The 14526-nt window shown below is 43.7% G+C and overlaps 1 protein-coding gene across 1 annotated transcript; it reads left to right on the forward strand.

Annotated features, from left to right (window-relative positions):
* Positions 1–1999: 1999 nt before the first annotated feature.
* BAG2 (BAG cochaperone 2) lies at positions 2000–10221 on the forward strand. The gene is made up of 3 exons (XM_054279818.1): positions 2000–2193; positions 7854–7963; positions 8898–10221. The coding sequence occupies exons 1-3, from the start codon at positions 2027–2029 to the stop codon at positions 9296–9298; spliced, it is 678 nt and encodes a 225-aa protein (XP_054135793.1). The 5' UTR covers positions 2000–2026; the 3' UTR covers positions 9299–10221.
* The last annotated feature ends 4305 nt before the right edge of the window (positions 10222–14526 follow it).

The following is a 14526-nucleotide window of genomic DNA, read 5'->3' on the forward strand; positions in this document are numbered from 1 at the left end:
AGCTGTGCAGCTACTTTGATTTCTACTTTTTAAACCCAATCTAATTGATGCTTAATAAATTGGCATGGGAAGAATAGAAGGATCCCAGGAAATAAATGGTAGCAAACAATGTGTCATGGCTACAAATGGATTCTGTTTGGGGTGGGAAATGGTTTTTAATTATCTTCTGTAGAGCCTGTGGAGAGATGGATGGAACATTTGTTCCAATGAAGCTATTTCCATGAGCTCACAGGCAATAAGCCTTGCTTATCCAACCACCTAAAACAAAGAAAACTCAGGCAATTAATTTAACGAGAGTACTTGGGACATGATATCATTCTGAATGGACAAGCCTGAGAAAACAGCTATTTTGAATCACAGCAGGATAAGCATACAAAACGGTATCCCTGTGCAACAAAATCCCTCTTAGCTGGGTGCCAAAAATGGGTCTGTTGGAGCCATGGGGTATTTGCCCAAACCTCATCTTTTGGGATAAGCAAATTCCTTTTTAAATACTCACAGTAGTGGCAAGTAAAACTTATGTGTGACTCGAATTGCTAGTGCTTGTGAGAGAGAAGGTGCCATTTCACACAGGAAAATTAAATATGTTCTTGGGACAAGTCATTACTAGATGTAGATCCACTACCTTGGCTACCATGAAATACATACGTCTTTTCTCTCTGGCATAAAAAGAGAACATAAACCACTTTTCTTTCCAGTAAGCTTTTTGTAAAATCCTACAATTACAGCTGGTGAAACAGCTGCTTTTCTGCAAGTAGTAGGGGGCTCTTGCAGTTGGCAGGAGAAAGATGCACTATAAGTAGCATATCCAAAGTACCTATTTTTTATTTTTTCTTTTAGGAATTCTGTTCAAGTTCTGCTTGCAGTAAGGGTTGTCTCTGGTTTGACTTTTCTCTCCTTTCAAGCTTCTGGATTTTTAAAGCCCTTATTTTTTCTCCTCCTGTTTCTTGCACTTTCCACTGTTTTCCGTTTTGCAGTTTACTGTTTAATTAGCCTTAAGTAAAAATAACATGTGGGTAGCTGTGGGTTTCTTGTTTTCATTAATGAAAGAGCAAACCAATGAACCAGTCATACAGACCAGTTCTGGAATACAAATCCTCATACCAGTAGCTCCCATCTCACACAAAGTTAATACAGATATTGAAAATCTCATTATTCCTCCTGTAGCTTCTGGCTGAACTACAGCCAGAGTCAGTGTGGTTTTGGCTGCTTTTGGCTGGTCCAGGTTTTGTTGCTTTTGTCACAAAGGGGAGTGGAGGAGGGAGCAGGGCAGCCCGGGGTGTCTCTGTGCCGCAGATGTGACACGAGGAGCGGAGGCACACACGGCTGCCGGACCCCGGCGCGGGGCAGGTGCGGGTGACACTGCGGTGTCGGTCACAACAGGGGACACTCGGCCCAGCCGGCCTCAGCGCAGAGACCAGAGGGACAGGGAGCTCCTGAGGTAACTCAGCCAAGGGTCTGGAGAATCTCTCTTACCAGGAGTGCCTGAGGGAGCTGGGTCTGGGTCACTCAGCCTCGAGGAGGGGTGACTGAGAGGGGACCTCATCAATGTGATCACGTACCTAAAGCATGGGTGTCAGGAAGATGGAGCAGCCTCTTCTCCGTGGTGCCAAGTAATAGGGCAAGAGACAATGGGCAGAAACTGATGCACAGGAAGGGAAGTTCCACCTGAATACGAAGAACTTCTTTACCGTCGAGGTGACCGAGCACTAGAACAGGTTGCCCAGCGAGGTCCCTCGCTGGAGAGGGGCAGGCAGCCTGGCCCAGCTGACCCAGCCTGGTCCCTCCCAGCCCGGCCCCTCCGGTGGTTCTGTTGCCCCCGGCCGGGGCGAGGCGGCCTCGCCGCGCTGCGTGAGGCGGCGCCCGCGGGCCCGGCGCGGGGGCGGGGTGGCCGCGGGGGCCGGCGGCGGGGCGGCTCCTTCTTTGGCCATGAGCGAGGTGCCGGCATTCGGCCGCCGCCGCCGCCTGCGGGACGCGGGGAGGGAGCGGCCGCAGCGAGGTTCCGCCGGCGGCAGCGGCGGGTGGGATGGCCCAGGCCAGGATCAGCGCCAAGGCCAGCGAGGGGGCGCAGCAGCAGCCGCAGCCGCAGCAGCAGCAGTCGGGCGGGCAGCTCCGCGGCCGCTTCTACCGCTCCACCTCCATGGCCGACCGCTCCAGCCGCCTGCTCGAGAACCTGGACCAGCTGGAGCTCAGGTGGGGCCGGGGCCGGGCGCTGGGGGGGGGCCGGGGAGGCGGCCGGCCCCGAGCCGGTGGCTCCGCACCGCGGGCAGGGCGCGGGGAGGGGGGGCGGTGTGAGGCTTCGGACGGAACCGAGGGAAAAAGCGCTCCCTTCCTTGGGGGGCAGAGTTTAAAAGTGGGAGCTGCTGCTGTAAGGTGAGTTAGCGTGGCCTGGAAATACACGAAAATAGGAATATCTATACGAATGACAGTAGAGGTTTTTCAGAGCAAGCGCGAAGGGCTGCTCGGGTTTGTTGCCCTTCGGGGTGTGGGGAGCCTTTGGCAGACGGGGACGGGCTCTGTCCCAGCCCGCGGTGCATCGTGTCTGTCCCACCCTGTCGCCCCTATCCCGCACTTGCGGGCGGGTGTTTTATAAGAAGGTGCAGAAAATCCGAGGATAAAACCTGGTGTCATTCGGGCTCTCGGAGACTTTGGCAAGCCTTTAAGCTGCAGTGCTGTATGCTGGCGTGTGAGGTGTCTTGTCTTCCAAACCTCCCTTTGCACTTACTGGTTCGGCTGTGGATGCTCTTGTTGTGTTTGTGCCCACCTCCTCTCTGAGGTGTACTAAAACATTTCACTATAAAATGTGAAGAGCATTGCATTCTGCAGCTGAGGTGTGTTTTTCCAAAGTTATTGTAAATGCTATGTGAATTTCATCATTGTGCCAAGACATGTCCTGACTTTTTTTGCTACTTGATGTTCCCTAAATAATACCATTTGACTTTTTTCCCAGTTTGGCCCCATGAGAGATGATACCTTGCCTTTAATCATCTTCCCTGTCCTCTCAGCTCTGCTAAATTACATAGTGTCCTTTCTGAGGTGGATGGATGTGCAGGATGCCACTGATTCACCTCCTCTGGTACTGTTTCAACACACCCTTTCCTTCATTACAGCTGCATATTGATCAGCAGCTTTCACAGAACCACCCAGAATGTTTCTAGGACTTTCCTGTAATTAAAAGAGCTCTGTGGGATGCAGGAGTTTTATTTCCCCTTTCTGCCTGCATTACTTTGCATTATTCAGGAGTGGACTCCATGTGCTGCTATATTAGCCTTTCACTTAGCTTGATTAAATCTCCTTGAAGTCCTTTGCAGACTTCTCTGAATTTGACTAAACAAAATCACTGTCTGCAAACAAGTCTCACTGCTTACATCCAGGTCTAGGCGTATGATGAATATATAATCCAAAAATTAGCATGAGAATATGCAAAAATGTGTTTTAGATTTGCTGAGTGACTCTGAAACAAAGCAGACAGTTTGGTTAGCCAGCAATTAAACCCTCAATTAAACTTCCCAGTTTGCTGTGGTTCTTTCAGGCAGCCATAATTCTAAGCGTGGAATAGTAATGAGAAAAAAAAAGTCTGATTTGATAAAAGTCACTCAATTCTTATGTTTTTTTTCTATTCACAACTAATCAACATGCTTAATTTCAAATTTATTTGAATGACAGGAGGAAAGATTTCCAAAGTTTCCTTCTCCAGCTTGTTTGGTTTTGCTATAGACCCTCAAGATGTTGCTTGTAAATATAATAAGTGAAAATTTGTCAAACTGAACTACAGCCTTTAATTAAAACCCTCAACTATCCTCAGTTCTCAAGTTGCTTAAGGTAAACTGAACTCTGAAGCAAGTTTCCCTCTGGAAATCACAGGATCACAGAATGGTTTGGGTTAGGAGGGACCTTAAAGGTCACCTAGTTCCAGTCCCCTGACATGGGCTGGGGCAGCTTTCAGTAGACCAGGTGGCTCAAAGCCCCATCCAGCCTGGCCTTGAACACCTCCAAGTGTTCACAACCTCTCTCAGCAACCTGTTCCAGCATCTCACCATGCTCATAGTGAAGAATTTCTTCCTGATACCGAATCTAAGCCTACCCTCTTTCACCTTAAAGCCATTGTAAAACACTCCAGTTTGAACAGCCTTCCTTTTCCTCCCTTTCTTTCCACTGTGAGGGCTTCTTTTCCAACAGTAATGGGGTATTTTTGTACCTCCCTGATGGGTGTTGGCAGAGGGGATTTCTTCTGCATGGAAGGTGAGCAGGGAAGGGGAATCAGTTTGGGAGGGAGTGCCCGAGGCAGAGGTGGCGAGGGGCAGGTGGCACATTTCCCCTTGGAAGGGCTTGGACCCTGGTGTTGCTGTGGCTGCCAAGATCTCTCAGGAGCAGCTGGAAGCCAGAGCAGAGGCTCTGTCCATGAGTCACTGTGTTCTCTTGGTTGTGTCAAGTGAAAACACAGTTTTAGGTGTGATGATACATGAGGTAAGTCAGATTCTTGCTGGGTGTTTTTTAGCTTCATTTTTTGTACTTTTTATCTTGTTCTTTGGGTCGACCACGTTCCACCACCATTCATTTCAGTGGTCACAGGACTGCTTACCTGGGAGTGGACACTCAGCTGAAGGAGCTGAGGATGCCAGGGTGAAACACCCTGTTTTGTCTCCCTCCAGTGTGCCTGATTAGCTCCATTTCAGGAAAGAAGCTGCTCCATCCTCAGATGTTTCTTATTTCCTTTGAAGACTTATCTGAAGCTGCAGCAGTGGGCTTTAACAGTGGGCTGTTTAAGTCAGTCAGTAGTTTAAAGGACAGAGTTATTGCAGCTGTCCTAAGAAAGAGGGTGTCAGGTTTCTCCTCTGGAAACAAAAGCACAGCCTGGTCCACCTGTTTCTCAGGGGAATGCTCTGCTCATGTAAATGGTATGTGGCAAAAAAAGGCATTGCTCAGCTAATTGCTCACAAACAGGGAAAATCAGAAGTAAGGAATGTCTTTTTCAGTATTAGGTAATAGATGGAATATTTAGTTGATGTTCAAAGCAACAAATTTACTTGGATTGTTCCAAGTAAAAAGATGATTGGAGGTTTTCATCTCTGAGGAAAAAAAACTATACTGGTACATCAAAATAATTGATAACTGGGCATAAATATGAGTATTTTGTGTTCTTTTTCCTTCGCCTTTCATTCTTCGGTTGGTTGTTTTTTTGAGACTTGGATTGTGTTTCTACCCCTTCCCACATCAGTCACCTCTGTTAGAGGTTTAAATCTTCCAACTGGTTTTTTTGGGTCCACCACACAAGGAAAGGAAAGATTTACAGAAACCTGTGAAGTTAGGAGACCATGCATTTTAGTAAAGAAGTTATGAGAACTGACTGCATGGTGTGATCCTGACACATTATTTTCCTGAAGTTGATGTGACTGTTTCCATTTTTTTTTGTTGGGGTTTTTTTCCCCCCACTAGAGCACTGTTATGAAATGACCCTGTCCCATTGTTGTGTGGCACTCTATATTGCAGTTTAGGAAATGGTAAAAATAATTCTGAAGTAGCAATTATTGCAAATAAAATAGTTCTTAAGATTTGGTTATATTACCTTTAGTAAATAAATATCAATCAAAGCTCTAGCTGGTGAACTGGGTTTTTCTTTTTTTTTCAGTATGCAACATTAATTCTGACAATTTGGCTTTCAGGTCCTACCTCACATACCAAGCTGGCCTTTGGAAGCAGTGATATTTTAGGCATCTCTTTAGAACTGTACCAATTCAGGATACATCCCTGCAATGCAGCTTTTCCACATTCTTCTTAGGACCCAGCAAAGCCTGTGGAAATCATGGACTGATCTATCTCCTGAAGGCAGAACTTTACTTTTTACATCAGTACAATGATATACAGAATCTGATTTTAAAACACTATCAAAATTGAACGTCTGCACTTCAGAATTTTAATTTACAACTTTCCAACTACTAGTTTTTTTTAAAAAAGGCATGGCAAGGCATTTTGAAAATATTACTAGACTTCCTAAATTATAAAGTGGAGACATATGAAGTATGAAATGACTCCACCTGCCTCATTGCTCTTACTAACCAGTCCAAAATAATAATTAAAAGTATTTGCTCTTGGCATGAATTTGCATTGCATTAACTTTTCCCACTCCTCCTCAGAAAAAACATTAAAGGCAAGACCTGAAGCCTGTGCTTTCACTGACTAAGTTAGGTTAAATATTTTGTAAAACAGAAATTATTTCATGAGCAGGCTGCATGTGAAGAGTGACTATATCCTCAAATGCTCCCGTTCTTCTGCTTTCACCCTCTTTTCTCTTCCTGCTGTTTTCCTGAAGTCACTCCCTTCAGCCAGCCCGTGAGGAAGGAGCAGCAGCTCTGTTCCTGTCCCAGGAGACAGCAATGAGCCAGCGCTGTGTCAGGGCAGGGCCCAGAAATGTTGAAGAGTGTAGAGCACCTAAGAGACTTAACAATGTTTTGGTTTGTTTCCCCTTTGCTGGCCAGGTTTCATAAACATTTCAGGATAGATGGATGGATGGATTCTCGTGATGCAGCCAAACCTCCTGAGCTGTGCATTGCAAGCATCTCAAACCATCAGCCAGGTTCACATGATACTCTTTTCTGTGCAGCCTGTGAACACAGAGTTGATGGTTTTGGGCAACTCCTGTAGCCTGTTCCAGCTTGGAAAGGGCTCTGCAAGCCCCTACCCTCAAGTCTCAGAGAAAAGCAAAGGGAGTGGGACATCTCCCTTTTTGTATCAGATCAAGTAAAGTGTTGCATTGGAGTGCTTCAGTGTCCTTTTCCATTATTTGGCTGAATGCAAAAGCCCCCTCTTTAAAACTGTGATGGGGAACAAGACATGAATTAAGAAACTGGACTCGGATTTCTCATGGGGCATTTTCACATTGCCCATGGTGAGCTGAGTCTGCACTTTATGCCACAAGGAGAGCAGGCTGTGGGCACAGAACCACACGCTTACCAAGACCCAGTAGTTACAGGGACAGCAGTTTGTGATGGACTTTCCCCTTGTCCTCACTGCATTACATGTGAGTTTCAGCACAGGAATGGGACTGGAGTAGGAGTCTGGTTTCAGGAGGGACTGAGTTTCATGCTTCCTTGCAAGCCCAGAAATAGGAGCTGCTCCCACAGGCGCTTCCTCCCTGTGTGAATTACAGTGAGCATCGTTCCATGGAAAGCACCAGTGGCAGTGGGAGCAGGCAGTCCAGCATCTTCTCCCAGTGACAAGGCACAGCACTTGTGTTGGGAAAGCCTTGTCCTGTTAATAGAAGCGTGTGAGCTCTGTCCCCCTCTCAGGGTTTTCTCCTTTGTGAAGGGCGTTGTTTGGCGCGTTGCAGTGTTCTGCTGCTTGTTGCTGTGCAGGTGGGCTCTGTGGGTTCTGCTGGTCTGGCGGTCGCACAGGGAGCCAGAGCCCCTTGCTGCCTCCATCTCTGCAGCTGCCACCTTCATTACCAAGTTCCCTGCTGGGGACTCCGTCCCTTTCTCTCCTAGTCAGGCAGCTGATAATAATTGCCAGCTGCCTACAGGACTTGTGCTATGGGGCTGTAGTACCATCAGGCTCTGCATATCCAGATTAACCACAGAGTAAGATAGAACAGCACTGTCAGTAAAATAAAAAAATTATTGAATTGCTGAGTGAATTGCTGTTGTTTCTGTTTGCCCCTCCATCTGTTTGTTTTTTTAAATTATACTGAGTCTTGAAAAGTAAAGATAGAGAAGGTCATGAAGTCAGAGAGTCTGTCTCATGAATAACCAAGATCTGACTGCACTTACTCTAAGCTGAAGTTGTAGAGTTCTTTGCAGCTGTATAGGTGAACTGCTGTTTTATTATTTAAACATTTTGTTTGGTTCAACCATGTACAGGGTAGAGGCTTTCCGTGATGCAGCATCTGCCATGGAACAAGAGAAAGAAATTCTGCTTGAAATGATCCACAATATACAGAACAGCCAGGATATGAGGCACATCAGTGAAGGTGAGAAGCTGCTTTCCTGTACGCTCCAACTGACCCAAAGTCTAATCAGCCCATCTTTTAGTGAGCAGCTTTTTGTGAGCAGCACTCTACTGCTGGTAAGGGTGCAGCATTGGAGCCAGCTGAGGCTGTTGAAGTGTTACTCATTATCCTGAGATCTCTTCTTGGCTAAATTCATACTGTATATGTGAAAGCCTATACTCAGTTTACTGATACATTTTCAAAATCAAGATTAACATTGCTCTGCTGGGGAAGAGTCATTGATGATGATGATGACAATATAGTTGAAAATTATTTTGACTACTGGACAGGCATGAATGCTACAAAGGGTACAGCTTGCAAGAACCTGATGATTAAGGTCATTGTCGTTGTTGTGTGATTCACAGCTTTAAATATATTCCCTAAGCCTGATTATTAGGTGCTTTAAATTGCTGGTTTATTGGCTCTTCTAGAGCCTACATCTCATATTTTTGAAAAGCAGCTATACTTTCAGAAAATTGAAAAACAGTTTTTTCATGGCCTCTTATTATATCTAGTTTTCTCTTTATGGCTTTCAGGGAAGGTCTAAAGCTCTCCCTCAGAAAGGCACAGAAGTCCTTAATGAGCTAGTTCTGTTACCAAGTGTCTCCTCATAATATTGTATGTTTTGCTTGAAAGTGACATGGCAAGCATTGTGTCAGCAGAGGAAAAACATTGCTTACAATTTTAGTAGAGTTTAATGCCTCATTTCAAATCAGATACTGGCTTCTATGAAATGAGTATGACTTGGGCATATGTAAAAAGCTCATTTCTGCCTTCTGGAAATCTTGTTGATTGTCACTTACTTAAAAAAAGATTGTTTACTGCCAAGTTATAGCAGTTTGAGTATCTTGATGATGCTATTTGCACAGGAAAGTATTTGCCCGTAACCAAGAATATTTCCTTGTTTTGAATTGAGGTGAGAGAGAAGAACTCAATTTGACTGCGAATCGCCTGATGGGCCGAACCCTCACGGTGGAGGTTTCCGTAGAAACCATCCGCAACGCGCAGCAGCAGGAGTCCCTGCTGCACGCCACCAAGATGATCGATGAGATCGTCAACAAACTCCTCGACGATTTGGAAGACGCCAAAATGCGCCTCATGTCGCTTTACGGCGCGTGCACGTCCGACGTGCCGGCGGGACCCATCGATCAGAAATTCCAGTCCGTGGTCATCGGATGTGCCATCGAGGATCAGAAGAAAATCAAAAGGCGCCTAGAGACTCTGCTCAGAAACTTGGAAAATTCTGAAAAGTCCATCACATTGCTGGAGCATCAGAAATCATCTGTCCGGCAGTCTTGCAACAGCAAACAGGATTAACGTATCCTCCCGGCTACTTCCGGCAAACCACAGGATGAGCAAGTGCCCATAAAAAGCACACAGAAGCCAAGACAAGAATTCTCTGTACGAGCACACACGTATATACACATCCACACCCACCAAAGTATCTTTGATTGCCAGGTGCAAGCATTTAATGGGTTTTAGTAGCATTGGCATTTTCTTTTGGCAGTAAGGAACGCTATCAGTTCTTCTGTAGAGTTGATACTGCTCTGTTGCAAATTGTAATTGTGCTTCTGCTGAACTGACAGAAACTGAAAATCTAGCCTTTCCTCCATTCTCCTGGGTTTTTTAAACTAAAGTTGTTTTGTCCTATCATGAGATTTCAGCTTTTCTCTGCTGTATACATAGTGTGTGAACTGGACTTTTGGGGACAAAAGACAAAATATGGCAATAAATCAAAAGAATTAATAAACTGTTTATGGTATTTTCATAAACAACACAGTGTCCTACTCATTACCATTTATAATTTTGCACTTTTTAAATACTTTGAATAAACTGATCACAGAACTTTCTAGAGATAGCTACCTCCAGTTTGTAACTGAGGAAGGTAAAAGCAGTATGTGTGTCCCAGGGATCACCAGCCAGGCTAGAAATGACCTGACTCTCAAAATCCCCCCACCATGCCTGGTGAACCATTCTGCTCCCACAAGCTCATTGTACCGTTGATTGTGATTGATGTGTTTTCTAAAAGATAATAGAAAGGGGAATTGTATGTCAGCTACTACTCCACTTTTGCATCATCTCTGAAGCCACAGAGCAAAACATTTTGACTTCTCACCAGGCAAACACTGTATCTGTGACTTGTGTAGGAAGGTACTTTGTACATCCATCGTTATTCACCTCTTTGTGTGAGTGGTTTTTGGTTTGTTTTTTTATCTTCCACCCTCTCACTCACAGTAACTGCTGCGCATCATCACTGAGCTCTGTGGCTGTGGGTCAGAAGGTGCAGATTTTAGGGTGTGCCTGTACCCCTGCAGTACTTCACCCAAGGCTGGCGGTGCCCTGAGGGGAGCAGGGCACTCTCTGGCTCAGCCAGCAGCAGGTTAAAGCTCAGCTGAAGGGAGCCCAAAGGGTCTGAGTGATGCCCCCCACCACAGCTGCCTTGGTGGCAGTGCAGTGCCTCGGGTGTTATAGTTGGGAGTGTCACACCTGGATGCTCTGAGGGAACCAGCCCACGGTGAGACCCTGCACATCAGGCTCCTGCACAGCCAACAGTCAGGAGTCCTGTGGTTTTAAATGCCTTGAATGGCCTCAAGGGCTCTGCAGGAAAACTCAAGAGCTGTCCTTCTTGGAAACCTCAGCTGCTATGAGGTCACTGTCACTGCATTTAATTTGCAGAAATGGCACTTCAGGTGGGTGCTTCAAATGCAGTCCAAGTTTCAGCTTTGAGATTGTGAGAAGTTTCTAAGGTTGGTGATGTTAATTCTGTAATCCCACTTGAAAAAAATCTTCAGGCTGTTCAACATTATCAAAATCCTTGACAGTAATACATGGCCGGGGTTGTTTTCAGAACTTGTGCTGTGCAACACTTAAGTTGAAGACAGCTTCTTGTTGATTAGAGTATTTCTCCAGTATTTGGGTTTTTAAGGTCATTATAAAGTTATTCAGGCAAAAATCTTTTTGTTTTCTTTCTTAGATCCTCTTCATTGTACTGATACCTAGAAGAATTTTTATTTTGTATAGCACTTAGTTGGAATCACAGAATTCCAGAAGAAGTGGGTTAGAAGGGGCTGATGAAGGTGATCTAGTCCAATGCCTCTGTAATGAGCCTAAACACTGCCAGTTAATCCTTGTCAGGGTGTTAAGCAAACACATTGATTTTCTATGTTCAAAACTGCATGCAAGAGAAGTAGGAGGATGTTATTTCTGATATTCTTCAGATACCTGGGTAAAGAGGCAGACACAAATGCTGATTTGGTTTTACTAAACAAAAATACCAAAACAATGCAAAACCCCCAACCAACAACCACTAGTGGCTATTTACCTGTTTATTTTCAGAAAATGTACCAGGCATCTCTCATGTATTAATATTGCTTTAATGCCACTTCCAATGTCTACAATCTTGAACCTTGTCATTGTATCGGCCAGACCAATCATAAAAAGCAAAATGACCAGAAAGAGCAGAAAAGAATCCCTATTTTGTATTTCAACCACATGGTAAAGAAATCAGAGGCAAGAGCTAAGAAACACCATTTCTATTTGTCTGGGGCATCCACACTTGTTCCTGCCAGTGCTCTCATGTGCTGCCTTTGATCCAGCTGTTGGCAACGCACACCCAAGAATCAAGCACGTTTCTCAATCAGATTAAGGTTGCACAGCTTGTAGTTGCAGCAATTTTTGAAATTTAATGTACTGACAATTTAACATAACCACAAAAGTAGTGACATATCAGACAACAATAAGCAAACAAACGTTTTAAGTTGCATAATGCAACTAGTGTCACTTACAAGAGAACAGCAGAATTAATTTGTAGGGATTTTACAGAACAGCATACACAAGATACTGAGTTTTAAACACTGATTCTTCTGATTGAGGATTTATGGTATGTTGACTTTTTTTTCTACAGATCTGTTACATTTACTTGAGATCATGACGGTGATAAAACCAGTTATGTACATTTCCTCTTTTAGCCAGTTGCATTTAAACCATTAGTAACAATGCATCTTAATCCTCACAATGAGAGTGGTGTTTCTTCTGGTCCACAATAATTTTTAATTTTTCTTATCAACTTTAGTGAGTTTGGCAGAACTGACAAACTATTTATCAGTATTACCCTTCCACTAGAAACCTGAGAATGAGCCCAGTCCAGTACTAGGACTCACCTGGCTTTGAGATGACTCATATAGAACACTTTGACACAGAGCATTAGCAGGTTTCTCTTATTCCATTACAGGCACCTTTCATCTTAAATCTAAGCATTGCTTTGATTATCTGCTTGGATGCCATATTTAACAGAGAATTATTTTCTTCTCTCAATACTATTTGTGTGTTAGAAAGAAGATCTGCATAACTTTTGCCTCCTTCAAAAAGATGGCAAGGTCATTTAGATGAATTCAAGCCTGCTGGACCATCCTTGCACTCTAATTTTGGTACAGTTAGTGTTCAGGTACTGGAACTTCAGCCTAAGGTCTATGACTACACTTAGAAAAGCAGCAGGGGCTCAGGTAGTGTCCTGGAATGGAGCAGCATGTGTGTTGGCTTGCTGAATGATGAACTCCCACAGAGAAGGGCAGATCATTCACCCTGTTAATACCTGCAGCTCTCAGCCTGAAGAAGGTGCATGAACAGCTTCAAGGCTTGCTGAGTCTTGTGCATGTACCCCACATAACCCCCCAGAGTGCTGCGTGTTCAGCTGCTCAATGCTCTTTAGACCATCCCATTTCAAATGCTGCGAAGGAAAAGTTCGTGTCAGATGTGCTTCAGCCCAATAATGAAAAAAGTAAAAAGTTATATTTTACTGAAGCATAAAAATTAAACAGGAAATCAGACTGACAGTGTGGTAATTCAGGCATTTTGACTACAAAAGTGTTGCCTTAAGAAACACTGAAAATAAGGAAGCTTCAAAATTGTCTTAAGTGGAATATTTAAAGTCTTTTTTAAATTAACCACACACACAAAATTAACCACAAACACAAAAATTAGTGTGATCAGTCATACAACTTTGAGATTTGCTATTTCCAGTTGGAAATACATCCCTAGCATTACTGCTTTGCATCTAACAATGCCCCACGTACTGGGAGAACACCCATTCACTGAATGGATACAACAGAGAAGTGACAAAGCTGTAGTGTCATAATCTTTAGTGAATCCCTGTTTCACTAAGGCATTAACAATCATTGAAGTTTCCTGCCAGTGGTAGCTTTATCAGCCAAGGGCAAAGAATTGTGGCAAGATCCAGATAATACAGCCAATGAGCTATTCAAGTGATATAAGAAGAATCTACAGGACTGCAATGAAATTTGTGTCTTGTGGCGCAAGAATCTCTTGCTCTTAATCCAGGGTATCATGGATGTAACAGAGGCACCTCCTCACCCACCATGCAGTCCCAGGGATGCAAAAAGAAGAGCATTTTTATTACCAGCCCTGCACCTGTAGGTTTTGCTAACTAAAACATATGATATTTTAATGAGTACACTTTGAGTGGAGAATGAAGTAATGTTTATAACAAAAACTATATTATATTATATTCATGAGGGACAACACAAGTGCTAAAACATTTAGGGATGTGTCTTCTTCCAAAAGGCAATAGTTAGTGCCACTGAAGAGTGATGTGAATACCTAAGGGGTTCCTGCAATATGCAAGTCATCTGGTTTACACCTACACACTAACCCCCGTAGAATAAAGAAGCAAAATTTTGAAGCAGCGTACATGCAGGGCACTTCCCAGGACGATGTTAATCTGAGCAGTTTCCATCACAGTCATGTTAGAGAACAAGTACTACAAGGTCTCAACAAAGAAAGATCCACTTCAGATTTCGGGTGGGAGTAAAATGAAAACTCACTGTTACCCAATGCTGCAAGTAACTATTCCTATATTGAAGTATATGCACTACATTTCAACATACCTTAAATTTATCAAGTCTGTCAAGTCTCCACCTATGAAACAACTGCTGAGTTGTTAAAAGCAGTAATTTATAGTGACATACTCTAAATACAAACAACCTAAGTAATTGTACAGTGTGTTACAGTATAACATAAAATAGTAGAAATTCTCATTATACATAATAAAGACTTACTTTTCAGTACGCTGTACAAAGTCAAACAAGGCAAAAAAAGATGTTTCAAACACTTTGTGGTTTTGTTTGTTTTTCATGAAAAATGAATAAAACCCCATGAAACTTGTAGACAGACAGTGAAATGTAAAAGTTTCCATATTAAAAACAGCTGTCAACATTCTTCATGCATACACTCCCCCCTAAGTTGTGAGGTGGCCCCATGATGTTCAATCATCTTATCCCAAGTGCCTTACTTCTTAAACTGCTAAGACAGGACTTGACTCCATTTATACATACAGTGATTAAATGCACTTGTTAAAAAATAGAGGCCTTTATCCAAGAGAAAACACAGGAAATGAAACATTACAGTGAAGAACACACCATTTTGTTGCAATAGCAAAAGGGATGGAGTGCCCTCTTTCTTGCCAGCAACAGGAGATCTCTAACAGCTTGTCAAAGAAACTGTGGTACTCGGTACAAAGCCTAATACAG

Source organism: Melozone crissalis, unplaced genomic scaffold (assembly GCF_028551555.1).
Source record: "Melozone crissalis strain CALT ecotype California unplaced genomic scaffold, PUWL_Pcris_2 ptg000027l_1, whole genome shotgun sequence".
Classification (NCBI taxonomy): domain Eukaryota; kingdom Metazoa; phylum Chordata; class Aves; order Passeriformes; family Passerellidae; genus Melozone; species Melozone crissalis.

Coding starts and splice junctions, on each gene's coding strand:
- BAG2 (XM_054279818.1), top strand. CDS start 2,027: ATGGCCCAGGCCAGGATCAGCGCCAAGGCCAGCGAGGGGGCGCAGCAG. Junction 2,194..7,853: donor CTGGACCAGCTGGAGCTCAG/GTGGGGCCGGGG, acceptor AACCATGTACAG/GGTAGAGGCTTTCCGTGATG. Junction 7,964..8,897: donor TATGAGGCACATCAGTGAAG/GTGAGAAGCTGC, acceptor TTTTGAATTGAG/GTGAGAGAGAAGAACTCAAT.